The sequence below is a fragment of the Limulus polyphemus genome, unplaced genomic scaffold (assembly GCF_000517525.1).
Source record: "Limulus polyphemus unplaced genomic scaffold, Limulus_polyphemus-2.1.2 Scaffold5013, whole genome shotgun sequence".
Classification (NCBI taxonomy): Eukaryota; Metazoa; Arthropoda; class Merostomata; order Xiphosura; family Limulidae; genus Limulus; species Limulus polyphemus.
Window position 1 is genome coordinate 47,113 of NW_013670623.1, and position 21,942 is coordinate 69,054.

General features: G+C 32.1%; 1 protein-coding gene across 1 annotated transcript in view; it reads right to left on the reverse strand.

The window, feature by feature from the left end:
- Positions 1–7,338: 7,338 nt before the first annotated feature.
- LOC106471996 (protein AAR2 homolog) overlaps positions 7,339–21,942 on the reverse strand; it is a 15,367-nt gene continuing 763 nt past the window's right edge. Inside the window, exons 2-5 of the mRNA XM_013932625.2 lie at positions 19,492–19,785; positions 15,799–15,936; positions 11,126–11,336; positions 7,339–7,931 (exon numbers count right to left, since the gene is read on the reverse strand). Coding sequence (XP_013788079.1) covers positions 7,436–7,931; positions 11,126–11,336; positions 15,799–15,936; positions 19,492–19,783 — 1,137 coding nt within the window. The 5' untranslated portion in view covers positions 19,784–19,785 and the 3' untranslated portion in view covers positions 7,339–7,435. The remainder of the gene's footprint in view (positions 7,932–11,125; positions 11,337–15,798; positions 15,937–19,491; positions 19,786–21,942) is intronic.

Sequence of the window (21,942 nt, forward strand, 5' to 3'; positions counted from 1 at the left end):
CAGTTCAATTACCCATGTTGCCGTCAGTTCTTGGCGGCTATATATATATATATATATACAAGACTACCACATATCTAGTAAAAAGCTCGAGACTTCACGAATCTTCGAGAATATGACGTGCTACTAGCGTCACGTGACCCCTGCTGTCGTAACAGTATGTTGAAAATATTGACGTAAAATATATCATTTTAAGTTCTGAAATTGTAAGAGAAAGTTGGGAAACCTAAAAATTGACAATTCCCCTGGATGCAGACAACTTTTATCTTATAGTTTTAAAGGAACTTAAAGATTTTATTTGTGAACCGCTAGCTAATATTTTTATAGGTCATTGAGTATTGGAAGAGTATTAGAAGATTGGAAGTTGGATAATATTAGTCTGCTATTTAAAGGAGGTGATATGCATTGTCCAGGCAATTATAGGCCAGTTAGTCTTACATCAGTGGTCGTAAATAATTTGGAGAGTGTGATTAAATATGAATAGTATCAAAGAGCCAGCATGGTTCCACTAAGGGAAAATCTTTTGAGATTCTTTGAGGATGTTACTGCAAGAGTTGGTGAAGGAAATTCTGTGGATTTCTTTTTACACTGACATGTAAATTGTGGGATCTCAGTCCAAACTTAGCCTTTTTACTTACATTTAACCATTTAATTTATTTCTTTGAAATTATTATATTTTGAGTAATACATTTCTAACTATTAAAATTACAAGTCACGTATTTCACATCTTCACTCTATGGTCAAATATAAGTCCTACGAAACTCTCACTGTTTCTTTGGTTTACACTATTCAGATTATTATTAGCTTCTAAGGGTTACTCGTTAAATACAGAGCGAAATAACTCACTGTGAAGTGAGTGTGGTATATAAATATACCATGCCGGAGGCGTCGCTAGGTTCTTAAAAGATTCGGGGCTCGGGCCCGAACTCGCGGGAATTTTCGGTGTTTCAGTAGGATATCAATCATGGATTTCTATTCCGAATTTGCAAGAGCACCAAATGGATTCAGGGCACAGGCCCCATGTGCCAGTGTCTAACAACACCTCTGTGCCATGTATTTCTGTCTTCTATGAATATATTATGATTATAAATTTATCATTTATTCTGTATATATATACAAATTTCACATAACACATGGCCGAGAAAGCTGTTAAGTTAATTTCCTTTTATCTACCTTTGCTCCTTGTCATTATATTGAGGCCACTCTTGTTCTACCCATGGGAGGAAAGCTAAAATTCTGCACATTGTACAAGAAGGTTGTGAGCTAGTGTCCTTCATTGGTAGCTCAGGCATTACCTCTCGATTGCGGCCTCCATTATCCTTGAAGCCCTTCAATGGTCCATTAGTAAGTCTTAGGGCTTACGACGCTAAAAATTGGATTTTGATATCTGTAATTGGCAGAGCATAGATAGTCTATTGTATAGCTTTGGGTTTAACAACAAATAAACTATGCATGAATGAGAATGGCCAGTTATGAGAGTAGGGGTAATTGCTTTGTATAAATCTGATATTACCTGCAAAGAAAGGAACGTTGAATTTAAGCAGTTTAGTAGATGAATTCGACCTGATCAGTTGAAGATATAACACTCAGTAGAAGAGACCGCCCCGTGTTTAATAACAGCAAATATACACACACACGTTGTTTGTGAATTAAACAAAGATTTTTCATTTTGTGTCCAATCTCATGCTCATTTATTCAGAAATTCACTGCTACTTAGTGATAAATATCTTGTCAAACCTCCTGTTAAATGAACCTATCCCATTGCTCTAAAGTTAATAAAGTTCCACATTAGTAAGCCCCCAGTGGTGGACAGAGCACAGATAGCCCATTTTGCAGCTTTGTGTTTAACTACCAACACATGAGTATAACACACGAATAATTTACCTGTAACTTTTGTAAATATAACAAATATAACATCCGAGTAGGCAGTTATATTGTCTTAAGGTTCTGCCTCGACAGCAAATAGTCATATTTGTTTGTTTGATTTTCAAAAGCTTGAGCTTTTTATACATGAAAAAAGGTAGTAAACCCTCTACCAGTTTTATTATTTATAAATTTAATATCTAGGTATATGGTATTTTCCGGTTCACAAGTGAACCTCATAGTAGGCAGTTAGACCTATTAGCAGGAGCCTCTAGGATATTAGAGTTCATTACTCTATGATCTACAACAGGGTTCGTTACACAAGGAATCAGACGAGACGCAAACATTCAAGTATTACAACAGATGTTTATTAAATACAAAAGACAATATAATTTACTACAAACAATACAAAATAATACGCTATAGTATAATACAAAAGGACTAGTGTCCCTGGGGTATGTAAAACTGATGGGAGAAGTGAACAAAAACATTTATTGATGAGACTCTCTCCAGTTCAAGGGTGATACCTTCTTTGTACTAAGTTAAACACACTAATATAAAAACAACCCCACCAAGTTAAAAGGTCAAATCAATATAAAAATGTTAAATATAAGTGAACCTTGGATTTTTCTGTATCACTACGCCATCGAAACCCAGACTAAAATAAAACAAGTTAACAACACGAAGGGCTTAAGGCAACCATCTACACTAAAATCTACTGGAACTCTAAAAGCTCTGGATTGGTTTTTTTGTTTGGAATTTCGCGCAAAGCTACACGAGAGCCATCTGCGCTAGCCGTCCCTAATTTAGCAGTGAAATATTACAGGGAAGACAGCTAGCCATCATCACCCACCACCAACTATTTTACTAACGAATAGTGGGATTGATCATCACATAATAACGCCCCCGCGGCTGAAAGAGCGCGCATGTTTGGTGGGACAGGGATTCGAAACCGCGACCCTCAGATTGCGAGTCAAGCGCCCTAACCCAAAGAAAATCAGCAGAGACCCATACCAATGCTCTTCTGAAAACTTGCAAGTCTCCTAAAATCTTCTAGTTACGTGAGGGCCAAATTCGTGACTTTTTAAAGTCTTTACATTTGATATTTGTAAATAAGTATATTGCTTTTTATTTTCTCTAAATTTCAGTCTTATAAAGTCCAATTACCTACACCATTATTTATCGCAACTTATTGATAGTGATCCTACTGAATGCGTGATATCACAAGAATTAAACAACAACTTGTTCCTAATGTAATAATGATTTCAAGGTAATGTTACCATTTTTAATGCACGATTCTCACCAGGTATGTCTTGCCGTGCTTTCTTTTTTTCATTATACCTTTATGTTCTCTAATTGTCATAATGAATCATTACTGAAGTATATTTATTGAAGAAAAAAATACTATAATCTTGTGAGAATGATAGAAGTAGCAACTGCATACTACACTTGTTGAGTCAAAATAGAATCGTCATTTGGTATATGAATGTACCACGTTTCGATCTTCTTGTAGTGTTATATTTATTCTGAATGTGTGCAGGTCTCACAAAACATGTGGTCGAGAAAAGTATTAAACTGATCTTGTTTCAAGTTACCTTTCTTACTTTTGAAGTAGGCGATACCTGTTACCATCTTTGAAGAACATTGATTAATGTGACATTGTGTAAGGATGTCTACAGCTGTGTCCTTCAGTGTTTGTACAAGTGATATCTAGAAGTTATGGCCCCACCTACGTGTGATGAGAATGACCAATCACATGTTATTGCATGTAAAAATAAGTAAATATGAGGTTTCTTAGAAACAAAGAAACCTTGGATTTGGCAGTTTGATAGAACATCCTGCAAAAATGACCATTCAACACTTCTAAGTACATTGCAAATCTACACACAGTTTGTGTGTGTTACACGTAATAAAGATTATTCATTTTGTTTTACACTTGTGACCATTGTTCTGTTTATCAACTCAGTGAAGTTAATACTCTATAATCAATATCTAGAACGAATCTCTAGTTATTTAGTGACTTTATATTCAGTTTTACTTGGATATACCACAGTCATATTCATTAAGTACGAACAACATAGTTGATAATGATGGATCAACATATTTTCTATTTGATGTGGGGATTTCACTGAACTTTGTTATTGAACAGAATATCCATAAATGATGTTAATACTAGGGAAAATAATAGAATAATAGATACCTGGAATTGTCACCTAGTGCTCGACTGTCAGTGTGTGATATAAGAGTTTATTTCGTGAATTTTTATTTTTTAAATAACTAAAACTACAATAATGTCTTAAAGAGTTATGTAAATTCTTTCTCTGTGTAAAAAATATTGTTATTTTGCAAAACAAATGCTCAGTGAATGTTTATGTATGTGTCGTGCAGGTGCAGTGTTAGTAAACTTCGAGTTCCATATGAAGTCTTATTCCAGGACCTAAAGGGCTTGAAATTTTCATTATAATTTCTTTATGATAGGATCTCCTTTGGCTATGCACTTGCATTCTTTTCACTCCTATAAATCCATCTCTAAGTAGGTTTAATGTTTGGTGCATAGGAGCCTTAACATGCTTTATTCCTTTGGACAAAATCATGGTGGTGTATATTGATGCCAAATTAAGCAGTTATCTTTTACAAATTGTTACATTATACATTTCCATATATTTGTAAATCTATAACTAATAAAAAAATTGACCTTAAAACATTTTTATTCATTTTCACAACTTCATTTACAAATTGAAATGTTAATGGAGAACAAAAAATAACAGTGATACACAAAAATTTAACTTAAATTCATTGCCTATTTTTTGGAACATTACATCATGGAATAGCTGATTCAAAAACTATAACACAGTAATTATATACAATTTCTTTTATAATATCCTCAATGTTTACACGTTCATAAAGTAAATTTAAATATATTTATTGCAATGACATTGAGTGGTGTATTATTGTGGAAAGAAGAGGAAACACAACCAACACATGTGTGAGGATTTATGTTGATTGGTCCAGCTCTAATGTGAAATCACTCATTGGGAACCAACATCCAGGTGATGGTAGGATGAGGGATCCAAATTAAAGCAACACCATCCTCTGGATAGGACTGCACATAGACTGGAGTGCAACAGCAACCTCCAGGACCCACCTCATGGAGATGAACACTATCCTCCATGTCCCACCTCAGAGAAGTGGATTACATGTAGAATATATAAGCAAACCTCACCCTCTGGATAGAACTGCACAGAAGCTGAATGCAACATCAACCTCCTGGACCCCCTGCATGGAGGTGGAGAGAATGACTGGAGGATCACATGCTATCTATACCAGCAGAACACCACCACCCTAATCTCCACTGAATGGAAGTGAACACATTCAGGAGGACTCCTCCATCATCCACCACCCCAGTGGCTCAGAACTGGAAAGTGGCAAGGACTCCATACTCCACTAGAAAGACAATGGGGATAAAATGAGGCAGAGAGTCTGGAGGAATGCCAACACCAGAGACAGTGCAACAGGTGATAAAAAAAACCCTATTTTGAAAAGCAGACTGCCTCAGATTTATTCAATCAAAGCAACAGCAAGGATGGGCAGCTATCCTCTTCTGCTTTGCCCATGTAAGTCCATAGGTTAGCAGAACCAGAACAGACATATTAATGAAACAAATATATTGTGAGGAAAAACCTACTAGCAATTGGCCAAATCTCAACAGTGTGTGTGTTATACCTGACATCTGAATGACAGTAGGATACGATATACCAATGTGGCAGGTCACATCAAACTCAAACAGACCCACTGAGCAACATCAGTCACATCATGGCCATACAGTGCAGATTTGAGATATAGGAAGCATACCTGGACAGGTAATGCTCGCCACTGAGTGGGGAATCCTAAATGGGTCGTGGCTGTACCAAAGTTTGAATGATGGCAACAGTTGGAAGGCAGTACTCCAATGAGTAAGAAACAACTACCCAATGAAAATAGTGGGAGATGAATGTATGAGGTGGAGGCCACATACCTGACCAAATAATTTCCTCCAATGGGCAACAGAGGTGAGATTCCAGGAAAAAGGGAAGGGGCCAGATTGCAGAGTCCACACATGAATTCTCTGGAAAATCTCCAAAAACAAACAAATGGAGGAAAGGAGCCATCTGGAAGTCACAAAGGTTATGGGAAGGTAGATGAACCTGTGAAAAAAACAGAGCCCTTCTCAATAAGATCACAACAGCAATAAAACCATGTGTGAAGGGATAGGGCTGAAAAGGACAATAGTGCCAATGATGTGTAAGGAGGAAAAGTGTATCTCCCCCCAAAAATCCTTCAGGGGATTGGTGGAGTGCCCCATAAAGGAGATGTAAGTTGGACAAGTATTGTAGGAGAGTCGTAAAGGTAAGGTGAATGTGGGAGAAATGGAGAGTATTATCAGGGACAGCCCCCAACATAAGCAAAAGTGACTAACTGTTGGGAGTCAAGAAAAAGTTGAGCAGCTTCTGATAAGCCAAAGCATAAAGATCATAATGAGGCATGCTAATACCAACACTCAACTGGAAAATGAAATGCTCAGCATGAACCCTGATGTAAGGGGAAGAAAGGAAAACAAAGGACTCTAATGACAGGTGTCATGCTAAAAAAGAAACATTATCATATGAAAATTTTAAAAATGAGAAAACAGAAAGCATATCCAAAAGGCATAGATATATCAAATAGATTTCTTAGGAGATGCATGAGAAGGCACAAGTAGGAAGGGTGAAAAAAAAACTGTCAAAATCCTCCTCTTCATAAACAGGTTTGGAAAAGGTAGAAAGAACCTGAACATCGTAAAGAGAATAAGGAAGCCTCATATAATGATCAATCTCCCAATGAATGATAGCTGAAAAATCCTCAGTCTAGACTCCCAGACCTGAAGCCGGTAATGGCATTCAAAGTAAACAGTAATAATATACAGAAGTTGCAAACATAAACTTACAGAATTCATCTTAAATGGTAGAAGAAGTTGAAAATAGAGAAGAAAAAAAATACACAATAAACAAAGATAAGTTATCATGGAACACTACTACAGACAAAACTAACTGTTGCAAATAAATAAATACAAGTAAATACACTACTTCACACACACAAAAAAAAAAAATGAAATGAACACATGAAAACAGCACAAGTGAAAGACATATGCACTCAATCACTGCCTGATGAGAAGTGACAGTTTGGTAGAAATCGAACAGAGGGAATCAGATGAATCAAGAGGGTGTGCCACACTCCTATTGGAGGATGGTTGTCAAATGATGAGTTACACGCGAGATGCAGTTGAACTACGTTGATCACGGGGTATGCGGGAGTTCAAGGCTTGTGGGCAGCACTGAATGAGAACAGCTATACATGTATCAGAAACGCTTATTATGCACACAAGATATCTTAAAAGTTTTCTCAAGTGTGACAGTATGTTGAATAAATCGTTAAATGTTACACTGTACAAAGTATGAAAAGTTTTAAGTTTTAAACCAACTTTTATTGTACTAATCAAATCAGCTTAAACATCTGTAAAATATAACTTGACATTTCATATCAACAAATGTGTTTTAGTTCAGACTAACTCTGGCAATTCCACCACAACAGGAGCACAATCATCTGGTTCACTGTCAAAATCCCATTTGAATTTTTTGACCAAACTTTCTTTGAATTTTTGTCCTCGTTCATATAATGCTCTATCAACATTATTACTGGAAATGTTTGAAAAAAAGATCTGTAAAGTATTTGTTAAAAAATTGTCACCAGAAACTATGTCCACAAAAAAATCTGATGGAATCTGTTGAAGCTGAAAATGTAAAATTCGGATTAATTTTGAAAAGAAATCTGGGTACTTCTCAATTCCACTGTCACAAGCACATATCATATGCAAAAGACATTTCCACTGTTCAAAACCATCGTATAACTGGCCTGCAAGAAAACAGATAAAAGCCATTTGCAATTCTCCAAGTATTTCATCTTTCACAGAACAATTTTGAAACATCTCTTCCAAAATGAATGTTGAGTCCATGCCATGTGCTGTTATCTCTGAAGGTGTTGAGCCTGCAGGGTACCTGAAAAATAGATATAACTGGTAGTGTGCAATGCATCAAGTAAGATTGAGGAGCAAAAATTAAAAGGAAAAATTTTACATGCAAAAAAAAAAAATTCATTATTCAACTACCTGACACATAACCTATATAGTTTTTAAATGACTACTGGAGAAATATTTTGTGGCTTATCATTCCATGAGATTTTTTTAAAACTGTAATGATTCAATAATTGTAATCTTTCCGAGAATGTCAGTAATGCAAGTGATAAAGTGTTTGTTTTTAAGCACGATGATCAAATCTCAAATTACCGGGTTATAAGTTCTCAAGCTTATCACAGATTTACAAGTGTGGCTTGAGTGATAATACTAATATATAAATGTTTCAGAACAGTAGAATTATAGCTAAATTCCACACAATCTTTTAAAGGTATTTTAGCTATACAAGAGAGAATAAATCCAAATTTTCAGTATATGATTTTGTTATACCTGTCCAGTGCAAAAACCAAAACAAGAGAGAATAAATCCAACATTTTCAGTACACGATTTTGTTATACCTGTCCAGTGAAGAACAACAACCAAATGTTTAGCTGATACAAATATTTTATCAAATCTTTTACTTTGTTTTTATTTTATAAAAAAATATTTGCTACAAGAACTTTGTTTAAATTTCTTTGTATTACTTCACTGTTTTTTTATATTTGCCATATTTTACAATTATATAAAGTTCTCTATTTATTGTTCACGTTTTTCCTAACTTACAAAGTTCTTGTAAAATGTTGATATCTCAAACTGACTTTTGAACTTTGCAGTTATGTAAGTGAAATACGTTAATCATTAAAAAAATAAAAATATGGATCACAACATTTTTGCACGTAATGAGCCCTGAACTATTCAAAAACTACTTTCAGCACCAGAAATATATTTATCAAATTAGCATTATCACAGTAGATCACTTTATTACACAAATTATAAATTAATAAGTTGTATAATCATATCCAAAACTAAATGTAAAAAAAAGCATTCCTTACATACTTCTGGTTGTTTTAATAGCATCCAAGTATAGCTAAAGTTTACAATAGGTAAACTACAAGATAGCAACTAATTATCATTTTTTATTTATTTCATTGTATATAAAAAAAGTAGTCACTCTTGTAGAATAAAGTTTCTGGTGTCCATTTTCTGTTTCTGCAAAGACATTGACTTAAATGAATTATGTCAGGAAATGTCAAGCACATTCCAAATCATCCATAATTTATAGAGGAAAGCCACCGAAACTCCTACTGTTATCACCATATTGTACAAGTTTTTCTCAGCTAAAACAATAAAATAAAGATGCTTTTTTTTTTATGATGTATAATGCCTAAGCTGATAAAGCATGATCAGTTGAGTGACAATAGGTGTGATATAGCATAACAAGAAGATTGTTACTAATTTTAGTTACATATTTCTTTGCTGGCTCCATAGAGGATTTATGTACACATTTCGCATGTTGCACACCACTGTCAATGAGTTGTTTTTCAGTACAAGAACTCATCGTGTTAGATGTGATGCAAAACGTTATACCTAAGCTGGAACACTATGTTAGTCATTTATGAGACATCAAATCTTGTGGTGTGTAATGCCTAGACTGTTGAAGCATAACATATTGATAAAATGTGTTGTTAAAATGGTATTATGCACTTTTCTTAATGAAATTAAATATATAATTAGTAAAGAAGAACATGATTAAAATTATATCAAGATGAATATTTCCTTTAAGTTTTGGCATAAATTTTGATGAGCTAGTTAACAGGTCTTTTTCTGTTAGAATTCAATCAAATGTTATAACTTTACACGAGATACGTATTTCTTTTTAAATAACTTTAATCTTAATAAAAGTAAATTTAGCAGTTGGATATAAGAGCTAAATCTGATAATATTATTTTATAAGTTTTAATACTGTAAAAATCAATGTAATGTTTATTAACATTTTAATTTGGCATTTCAGATGTTTAAATATCTTTTTTCTATAGGCATATATTTTAACATTTAAACTTTTTCTCTGAGAAACATGAGTGTTTCTCATAAATCTGAAGATCTACTCAAGCAATGTTTTTATCACAGTAAAATTTGTTATTTGTGCATGTATGTGCAGTTTCCACATAACATATTAGCTACAAGATTTTTAAGTCACTGTTGCTCTAGCTACCTTTTGTTTTGTGTCATTCACCTAGAGCAGCACCTTTTATCTTCTTGTGTTAAAGATAGCTGCAAGGTCACCCATACTTGGGGAAGTTAGGCAGTTATATTTAACACTGGCAGTCAGGTGACTTCTGGAGATAATGATCTTTCTTATGTTCCATTGAGAATGACTGGTCATGTGGATAGTGCTAGTCATGCTGGGTAAGTCTGTTGTTAATGAGATAAGTATGTATAGGGCTTCTGTTTATGAGTTAACTATGTAATGCGAGATTTATTCAGTATGGAACATGAATTTAACAGAGTTAGTATGGCACACGACCTTGGTTTGTTTGAATAAAGATTGTTTAATGTAACTGTGCATTTGTGTTCAGACTCTATTTCTAACAAACTCAGTTAGTCAGAGAATACAGAATACATTTTGCAGTAAATGTCTTAACAAATATCCCATTATTTAACAGATCTATCTTGTCACTCTTACAGGAAATTGGTAGTATCTGAAAATACCACAATATCAGCAGAACTGCATATGATTTGTGCCACTAGTGATGCAGTACTTCAGTTGGTTAAACCACCTGCTCAGTTAACATGAATGAATTCAAGTCCCATCTAGGTTCAGCTTTTACTTCACCAAACAATTTTCAAATGTATATTATTTACCTATGTTCATATGCATTTTTTATCCATTTAATAACTAGAAACATCAGAACTTAAACATTTAATAAAACACCCAGAAGGCTCAATGTTCAAGCTTTCAATAGGAAAATAAATAAATAGCAATAACATTCTAATTATTCACACTCATTTAAATGAGTTATCACACTTGATCTATTTCAAAAGACAGCTGTCAAATCTCATAAAATCTTTCTCGGGATAAGAGATGATCATAATCTTTTATTGTTTTACCCATCTTCACAACAACACTTATTTGAAATTTTGAGTACGTGGACAGTGTGGGTGGATCTTAAAATACTGAATATTAGTTAACACAGAGCTAAGTGTGATATCTGCACACTTGAATTTCTTTCACATTCTCACCTGCATCTTGGAATAACTGTAAATCGAACTGATGTACCCGGTTGTGTTGCCATGGTGGGAAGTAATCTTTCTTCCAGGTCAACCTTAAACCTCTTTGTCACAAGACTATCTGTATCATCTGAAGTGGGTTTTGGTGGATAAGTCTGTGGTACTAGTTGATTCACAGATTGGATTTTGCCATTCTCTGGTTCCAACTTTCTCAAAAGGGGTTCTTCATAAAACAAAAGATAAGGTTTCACAAATTTTACTTAGAAGTTAGCTTCAACAGAATGATAGAGCTGAGCAACTTATTTAATTATTTATGAGCAGTGATTATGTTAATTAGTGGTACATAAACTAATTGAAATATATGTTTCAGATTATTTCTGTTTTTGATTATGTTGGTTGTCACAAAAATAATCAATTAGTTGAAATGGGTGTTTTCAATTATTAATTTTTTTTATTTGTCCACAACAGAGTAATATAAATTGTTATTAAATTGATTATCAAAAAAATAATCAACTAATCAAAATTAGAATTTCCAATTATTCCAACAATACAAATACTCGAAATATTGCCACTAAACTTAGCCATCTTATCTTTGTTATGTGAAAACTACTAAGGCTATTTGCCATTGGAACTAATGTTTCAATATTAACAGAGGGAAAGAAACTAGTCTGCAGCACCCATCACCAACATTTTTGTGTTGTTGTTCTTGTTGATGAACTGTTGAATAGAAGGAAGGCAATTTCTTGGGCAGCACCAACCACCACTTTTTTTTTAGCATGTTCTTACAGTGGTTGGATAAACACTGTATTGATCAATTAATGGGGGCCATTGATTAGCTGAATAGAAAATACAACTAACTGTCCAGCTCTACAGAATGGTATGATATACATGTGCCAAAATATGTTCCACATCTTATAGACTATAAACTGTGATGCATTTTTAAGATGCATGTAATTCATAAACATTTAAATATACACTTTTTAATTAACAAATTAAAACTAACTGAGGTTAAAAAATACAGCAATGAACTGAAAATAATGATATTTGAATAAAAGATTACATACCAGTATATAAGACAAGAATTTCACCATGCACATTGAGAATGGATTTGATATACTTCAAGTGGAAAAAGATAGACCAAAAACAAAATGCTAAGCCATGAATTTGTTTTTTTAAAGATAACTACTGTACAACTTTTATCTAATGTACAAAATATGTATTAGTGGTCATAGCATTTAATGCACAAGAAAAAAAGCAAGGGTGTAAAAATACATTAGCCCATTATCTAGGACTACCAAATTTTGAGTTCAGGCTCCCGTGACTTCCATGCATACTAGCCTGGGACAAGTGTAGTTCTACCTGCATGACATGTGTAAAACCCAACTCTATATTTAATTATCAAAATTTACAAAAATGCTGTTATTTTTTCTCAAATGAATTGTTTTATAATATTGATTGACTGTTTATCAAAGAAGGGTAATTCACCATAAGTCTGATACACAAACACGTGCGACTCAATTAGAGACTTGTAAATTAAAATGTCCATTTATTTAGTTTCATATTTATAACATTTCCTAATCTAATTGGCTATTTTTCACTGGAATTAGAAACAGTTATTTTTTAACACAAATTTTATAAAAAAAAATTTATAAAAAAAGTTATGTTTGAGAGAAATAATACAGATCGTCCAAATAGAACTCTGTGGCCTCTCTCCTAGGTACTGAAAAATTAAATAGTGTATACACAGAGTACATAACCTGCTTGGATTTTACATTTTTATACATTCTGAACTAAATCATATTATTTTAAATACATCGGGAATATCAGTCTATCACATATGTATACTAGTCAACCTGCCCATAGTATTCATGCCTGCATCACATATGGTGTCGTAAATCATATTTTTAGGTTTGTTTGTAATACTGTGGAAGAAGTCACTGCCATGAATAAAGATATGTTTATTTTGCAAGGCATAATAATTTAGTCATTAAATTGAACAACAAAAAAAGAGAGTTGGTCTAGAACCTATAATGTAAAGAGAAATAACATTTCTGTACTTCTTCAAAAACCTATACAGTTTATACTCCATGAATCTGTAGGTTATGTATGGAGAATTACGTTTACCTTTTCAACAGTACTTGAATCTTCATGTCTTCAATGTTTATACTGAATGTTAATTTTTTTTTTCGTGGTACTATTTTCAGTTCTAACTACATTTTATTAAGATTTGTAAACACTACAACATCTATTTAACATATAAAAATTATCTCCATTTTGTTTTTACAGAGCTACAAATAAACATGTAAGGCAAGAGAGAAATAAAAGAATTACTGTAATGGTGCAGGGGTGAAGCCAGCACTACAGAATGAGGGTTCCCCCCCCCCCCAAAAGCGTAAACCTTTTCTTCTATGTAAATAATTTAAGTAAGTTACATGAAAGTGTTTACTAAAAGAAAATCAGATGATATTGGACTTTTAGAATGATGGGGTTATCACTCAACCTCCATCCTCTGGCAGTTACTACAAGTTACTTTTAAGATTTTGAAATCAGTTATATAAATTTAACTTTCAAGTACAAGAAAAGCACATTTTACTATCTAATAATGAAGGTTTAGTCAAAAATTTCTATTTTCGTATAGCTTTTAATGTTTAACCATTGAGATAAGACCATGTGAATGAGGCTAGATAAAATGCAGATCAACAAACAACGTTAGTGACAATTAGTTTAAGGAAAATGCATAGAAAAATTGATTCAGCTTATAAAAATAAAGGTCATCATCAGAACAGAATGCATGAACATCATGAGAAAAGTATTTGAAACAGCACAAAGAGTTTTATGAATGCTACAGATGCAACCATTTACATCAAGAACTAATCTCAGAATTTCTCAGTTTTATTATAATCCGATTATAATAAGTTGACAAACTTAATGTAATGTTATCCTAAATGTAGAAAACAAAATGCCTTTAATAAAGTTCTTAACATTTCACTTTACATATTATAAAGTTTTTCATAGTTAGTACTTTTTTTACCCTTAATTTAAAGTATAAATGATGTAATATAATACTCAGACACTGGTTACTTATCAAACAAGTTTATGTACATTTAGCTCACATGAAGACTTACAGAAGTAATAGTGGGGACAAAAACAAGTGTTATCCATACCTCATAGGAACTGATGAAAAATGATCACAAGAGATAAAAATAAATAGAATTTATGAAATTTAAAATAAAGTTCAGTGATTCATTTTTAATTTATATACTTATCAAATATTTTTAATCTTATTTTTCTGTTTATCTACATAAAGTGTTTCAGATTTCTCAATCATCATCTTTGTGTCTCCCATTCAATATCAAATTAAGAAGCAACAGATTCATTCAACATGAATAGAAGTTTTGTTTGTCTTTTAATTTACTTCATCCTTTTATTCTGTATTTTAATAACTTTTTATAAAATGTTTAAATTTATAAGTTTTTGTACCTAATAATTTACCCTGTTCAATATAGCTTACTGAAGATGGAATATGTGTATTCCAAAATGTTCAAGAATTAAACATTTGTTACTGTACTCACACGTGTCAAATGTTCGTTGTTGCTGCCATCCTACTGTTGTTTATCAAATTAATAAGGTAAGAACTTGGTAACCCAACTTCATGCAGTAACCTGGTCAGTATGAATCAAATCTCGTACTCTTTCAAACAAAAAATGGATAATAATGTCTACTAAAAAGTTTTCTGAATGTTTCAAACAGAATACTGCTGCTCATGACTAAACACAAATAATTTAGCTTCCATAAGATACTTCTGGTGAAGAAGAACCATGCATTATATACTCAAGTGTATATGAATTACATGTTATTCTGTAGCAGTGTTCCCTCTAAGCTGCACGGTCACACAACAACCAATCAAGTGCATTATTCCAGCCAGTATCTATAAGATACTTCTGGTGAAGAAGGACCATGCATTGTATACTCAAGTGTATATAAATTACATGTTATTCTGTAGCAGTGTTCCCTCTAAGCTGCACGGTCACACAACAACCAATCAAGTGCATTATTCCAGCCGCGCACATCCTCGGTAATGGTGAGGAGTTTCAACACACTGATGACCTTAATGACTCTGGCAGTCGATAGGCTTAAAGCCCAAATAACCAACTGGTAGCATTGCAAAATGGCCTAATGATCCAATAGGGTTGATGGTCTAAAAATACTCTCCTGCCCCTCAAAAAAAAAGTTATAGTGCACATCGCTTTGATACTGGTGCACATGAAAAAATTCATTCCTCACATGGATTGAAAAAACTAGAGGGAACATTACTCTGTAGGCAAATGTGATTAAGCATCAGGTTTATGTGTTTTACACAGATGACCAAATCAAATCAAACAGTTTTGTTTAAGCATTATATTTTCCAGAAGGTATTTCAGGTGAAAAATTTAGGTTCAACATTATAAGTCAACTGCTTTTAAAATTACCAACTAAAGTATTTAAATGGTGTCTTAAATTAGAAAATATGTTTTAATAGATATTGAAATGAAAGTCTTGGCTAATTATACTGACTGAATGATGCAAGAAGAATAAGAATTATATCTACATATCTCTTAAAAATGTTACTCTCTTTCTTAGAAATGTGACATCAAAACACCTGACTAACAAAGATTAAAGAACTTTATATAATTACATGACATTACCTGTAATATAACCCGTTAACCCAATCCATGTTTTCCATGACTTATACGGAAAGACTCCAAGAAAATGGTCGAGATCACCATGCAAGTGTGCATGTATTCTTTGCTTTTCTTCTTCACTGATTTCGTTTTGGCTAACATCTGATAATCATAAAAAAGAAAGAAAATTTATTCATATGATGCCTAGGTGATTGTATGTTTCCATAATTCACTGTATACAATCATATCTTAAAAATACAAGTTAGCCAGGCACCAAAAAAGAATACTGTTTCACTTGCTGCACAGAGATCTAGTAATCTTATACTTATATTTCCTGTTTGAAAACTAGGACAGATATTAATTTTACAACTATATGTATTAACAGTGTGTCAAACAACAAGACAATCAGACTACACTATCAAGATAAAAAAAATTACAAATATCATTATATATCTATTTATCATTTCCATTACTTTCTCAAAGAAGTTTTAACAGTATAATTCGACTATGCAGAACAAAGACAAATTATGCACATTTAGAGTCTAAATAATGGTCAATAATGTACAGTATACAATGGAATATTTGTGTGACATCTATAAATAAAACATGTCTCCAAAACACCAATATATATTAATCACTTTGGAAAGAAAAAGTAGCTATATAATTACTTAAAATATTTATAATTTCTATCAGTAATTAATCAGTGGTTTCATATTTTAAGAATGGCAAAATCTGTTACTACAAAATATCATTCTTTTAAATACAGAATATACCACTACTAACAGTTTAACCAAAGCAAATGTCCTGGAATGATAAGAGAAAAATATAAAACCATACTCAAAGATTTTTTTTTGTTTTTTACATTATATACTTAGAATACAAATACATGTGTTTTACTGAGATCAGATAAGTTTATGAAAAATTGAAACTTTATTGTTAACTTTTTTAATATAGTAAAAAACAAATCACAAAACCCTTAGAATGTAAGATGCTTAAACTCCTGCCAGATGATTCAAAACACAGTCAAACCTTGAAAGAAGCTACAATTATAGTAACAGTTTGCAACAAAATAAATGATGTCACACAAAGCAAAGAAACATCACCAGACAAATGCCATAAACAAATGATTTGACAACAAAACTGCCAGGAATTATGCATACAACTACTACATTATTGAAAATGTCCAATTATACAAACTTTTCAAATGAAAACAATCAATTACTTTTACTACCTATACACTAGCTTTAAAACAAGCTTCACTGCATCGCACAATGAAACAATAGGAATGTATCTGGTTCAGTGACTGTTCAATAAAATAGTTGTTAATGCAATATACATTGAAGTTTTTGAATGAAAAACAAAACATAACTACAGGTACAATCATTATCCATATATAATGATTGTAGCTGTAAACATATGTAGCTCATTCTACCACTTGTGCTTGCATCAAAATAACATGACCAAAATACACATTCACAAAGCAGTGAAAAGAGAAACAACAAAAGCTAATTTTAAACACTGAATCACAATGTTTGAACAAGTACATGCTTTCCATCACCATACTACTGAATCACATGTTTATATCTATATATATACTTGTATCAGTAACCTTCATTTTATATGTAGTGAAATTGTAACCCCAGCTATAACACAAGAGTTGAAGTTTCTTGTTATGGACAAACAATTCTATTTATAAATATTATTTTTGTTGTTGCATTTTTGTAAAGTATATAGACTAAGCCTCCTTATGACAACTATCCACAGGAAAGGCAGTTCAGCTGACATGTAGTCTGAACACACTTTCAAAAATCCATCTCAAAACAAAATAAAAAAAGACAAAATCATAAGCTTATAATAAACTTCTGACAAAAACGATGAAACAACAATGTATGACAATGTATTATAGAACTAATGAAATGACGTGTTAATCTTAGAAAAAAATCTGGTCTAGAAAATTTAGCTTAAGGATTTTTCTTCAGCAATTAAAAATGAGTATGTTCATATTTACATGCTAGAAACAGAATTTGAAGAAGGTATTGTTGTGTAAGGACATACAGTGTCTGGACAGAATAAATTTGGTAGATTACTCGGACTTCATTAAATACAAATTCTGTGCTTTTGTTTTCTGTATAATGGCACAAGTTGTAAAAAAAAATTAACAAGTAATAAAACAAAATCAATTAGAATATCAAATGGTTTTGTTTCACTAATATCATCTCACGGAAAAAAAAAAATTACAACTTTATAACCATTGAAAATGAAAACCTCACATGCACAGTACAGAATCCTCATGTGCAGTCAGAGAGATTATTCTTGTTCAATTAATACTGGTGAATATATTAAGAATTTTCTTCTTTAATAGCAAAAGCAGCACTGAATTGCTGAAATCTGAGCCTAGAACTAGAGCTGGGCACTTAAACTGATTACCTATGAGCAACAATTACATCAATTAGTGCCACATAAATAATCGATAAATTAAAATCATGTTTAAATCAATTAATGTCATGAAAATAATCAACGATTCAAAATTAGGATTTCCAATTAATACTATTTTTGATTATTCTAAATCTTCAAATATTCAAAAAATTGCTGTTACGTTTGTTTGTTGTTAAGTAGAAATCTACATAATTGGCTATCTATGCTCTGCTCACTTGGATATTGAAACCTGACCGTAAGCATTATAAGTCTTTTTTTTACAACATCGACAACTGCCGAACACCCATTTACTTTGTTTCAATGATGCTATAATCAGTTGCTTGTATGTAACCAGTTAATGAGCCCATCAATTAAACAATTAGCAAATTCCAATAATTGTTCAAATCTGTCTAGAAAAAGTTCTCTCTTATATAACTGTAGCTGCAATTATGAAACAACTATACATGAAAGAAACCAACATTATTACACAACTTTTCAGATATTTTCACACACATACTTTTTTAGCATTGTATATGTAAGACTCAAAATGAATTTTTCAATAACAATTGTGCAATTTAGCTAGGTATACCTAACACAAAGTTAAACATGTAACATTGTGGTAAGAAGTCAAACTGCATACACTACACGTATAAGATCTTTTAACTAAATTCTTAACATAACATACAATATATTCTAACCTAAATTTTGTTGGCAGAACAAACATAAAAATGCTAAATCTTGTATTTCACTATCAGTATTACATTTTCAGCTATAGTAAAGCACCATACAGTATAATCATAAAACAAAATTATATTGTTGCTTCAAATTACATGTATAATATGCCAAGTGATAAAGAGTACATCACCGAAGAATGACAATTCTTGTACTTGTACTTGAATTTCATGCACACAAGTTACAGAAAATTTGAATAAAAATTCCCACCCATGATTAAAAGATTGGCAAATATTCATACACTTTTATAAAGTTAAACAGAAATTTTAGCTGACACATAAAAATCAAATGCAAACCAGATAACTAGTGGAATCAACTACATTTGGGCTCATACTTCTATTATCTTAGTTCAATACTTAACCAAACTTTCCACAGGTAATCTTTTTGGTCTGTAATTGTACCTTGAAAGGTATATCAAAATGTTGTTTACTTTTACTTTATAAAGATAACTTTAAAAAAACTTTTTTCCTTAACTGTTAGTAATTACTTATTATATTAACTTGAACATTCTTCATTCAAAATTAATGTAGCAAGTTAATCAATTATAAATATACAAATAAAAATAATTACCTTCAGTTCTATTGTCCCACTTCTTAATCAGCAACTCCTTTGGAGAAAAAAAATGAAAGAATCCTGTTCTTGGAGCTGTTTGTCCTTCCTTGTTGACAGCACTATAATGTATAAAATGGAGTCCAGGAGGGATCAGTTTTACTCCACGAAACTTTTTTCCAACATTATACACATTCATATCAATCCCAAACTCTGTCATTGGAGGAACATCCAGGAACACCAATGTGGCTCCTTGAACTGAGAGATGTTCAGCAACTGAAGGGTCTTGAGATAGACTAACGCTTTCAGTCATTTCTACATAAAAGAAAACCAACATAAAGGTTCAAGACTTAAAACAAAAACTTATTTGTATGATATTTTAATATGGATTACATCCTTGAATAAAGAAAACTTATTTTGTCCTTTTTTTTACATTGAAATATCGTGCTCAAACATCTTACACACAATTAGTTAAGTAAGTTTATATTATAAACACAATTTGTCAGTACTATTATAGAGCATGTACTACATATTTGCACAGTAAATACAATCACTGAACAATGTTCGAATATTTTATTACATCATGAGCTAGGTGCATTACAATCTAATTGTTCTATTACTGACAAAGCTGCTCTGATGTGACATGGTTGACCAGTAAATTATATGACCACTGTCAGTACTGACTACATATGTCATAAATTACAATGTTAGATACAGCTGTACCAATTAAAAATAATTTTGAAAATGGTTTTAGGAAGCTTTTTTGACTCTATAAATTTATACAGTTCCTCAAATGAGTTTTTTTTCATGATTTGTTAAAACTAACTAATACAGTGTTTCTTACACTATAGGTGTAGAAGCTAAAATAACCTATGAACAACAATGGCTATTTGGTCTTTCAAGGCTGTCCTAGCACCTTCTCCCCTCTTGATAAAAGTTCAAATTTTAACCCACACTTTACTTTTCAATGTATACATATTATGATTAAATTTCAATTAAAAGATGTACACTGTATACCTATGCACTATCACTGCATCACTATTAGGCTGTCATGTACTACAGAATTTATATGTAGTATGGTTACTTACTCTCCAAGCTGTTTTTTGTCAATTTCCTACAGCAACGACTCGTCCTCTCCATAATTAAAAAAATACCCAAATATTTTGAACAAAATACATTCAATGCTTTATATTTATGTGAAGGGCTATGGCAAGTGTTTTGCCAAAACAAATTGCTACAGCTGGGCAATTAGCTTGGTTAGTATGTAAAATAACAGTTTAACCAAAACTACTACAGAATCAATTAAAGTCATGAAAATAATCAACTAATCAAAATTAGCTTTTCTGTTTAGAACTGTTTTTGACTATTCTAATTATCCAAGTAATCCAACTATTGCCATTATTATTTCTCATTATTTTCAATTAATTCAAGGGTGTCCATCTTAATCAATCAGTGTCACAACTCATGAAAATAAACAACTAATAACAATTAGTGTTTCCAACATGCCCTAGCTATTCAGGTAAGTATACAGTTATATATACTTTGTTGAATAAGTTTTGGTATTTTATGAAATATGGAGAAGATTCAGTGCCATAGGGAATAAAAAAATTTAGCATAATGAACATAAGTGCTGAGACATATGTAGGCCAATCTATTAGGGCCATAAATGCATTGATCCAACACATAAAGAAAATTAACTACTTATTTAATCAATGTCATGGCCCTGTGATCGGTAGTCAATAAGGTCATAACATAAGAACTCTTTAACTTGCAAAGTGTGACTAGAAATTGGTTAAACACATTATGGCTCTGTATATTGCCAGTCAACAATCTCATAACATATTGCCTCAATTTGAAGTATAGTCAAAATTCCACTACACATTGTATATATACATTATGATGCTGTTTTAATTTCCTCTTAATCCCAAAATGCATACTATACTTGAAAACCAACACCATCTTGGTCAATAGTAGTTGATCTACTCCATCAGGGCATGCGTGTGTGGGCTTTCCTAGCTTTGGGGAGATTCTCAGGCTATGGGATCATGCTACACTATCTAAGTCCACTTCCTTATATATATGTATCCTGATGATATACATAAATCAATATCAATATATTCTATTTCTTTTCAATGCCAGAATTTCCTTCTTGGTTCCTTTTTGTGTGTTTTTTCCAATATTTATATTATATATATATATAAACTTGTACTAAAGAGAGAAACATCATATAAAACATTTTACATTTTCTCTAAGTTTAAGTATGTTATCTTCATTTTCAATGCTATGATTTACTTTTGAGTGTTTAATACAACTTTAACAGTTCTGATCTACAGGGCCATAACACATTTTGACTCGTATTACGTGATTTAAAGTACGTTATCCTTGATTACCATTGGCTATGCATTAAATCAATGCATTATGGCCTTCATACTTAATTCATATATATATATATATATATATACACACACACAC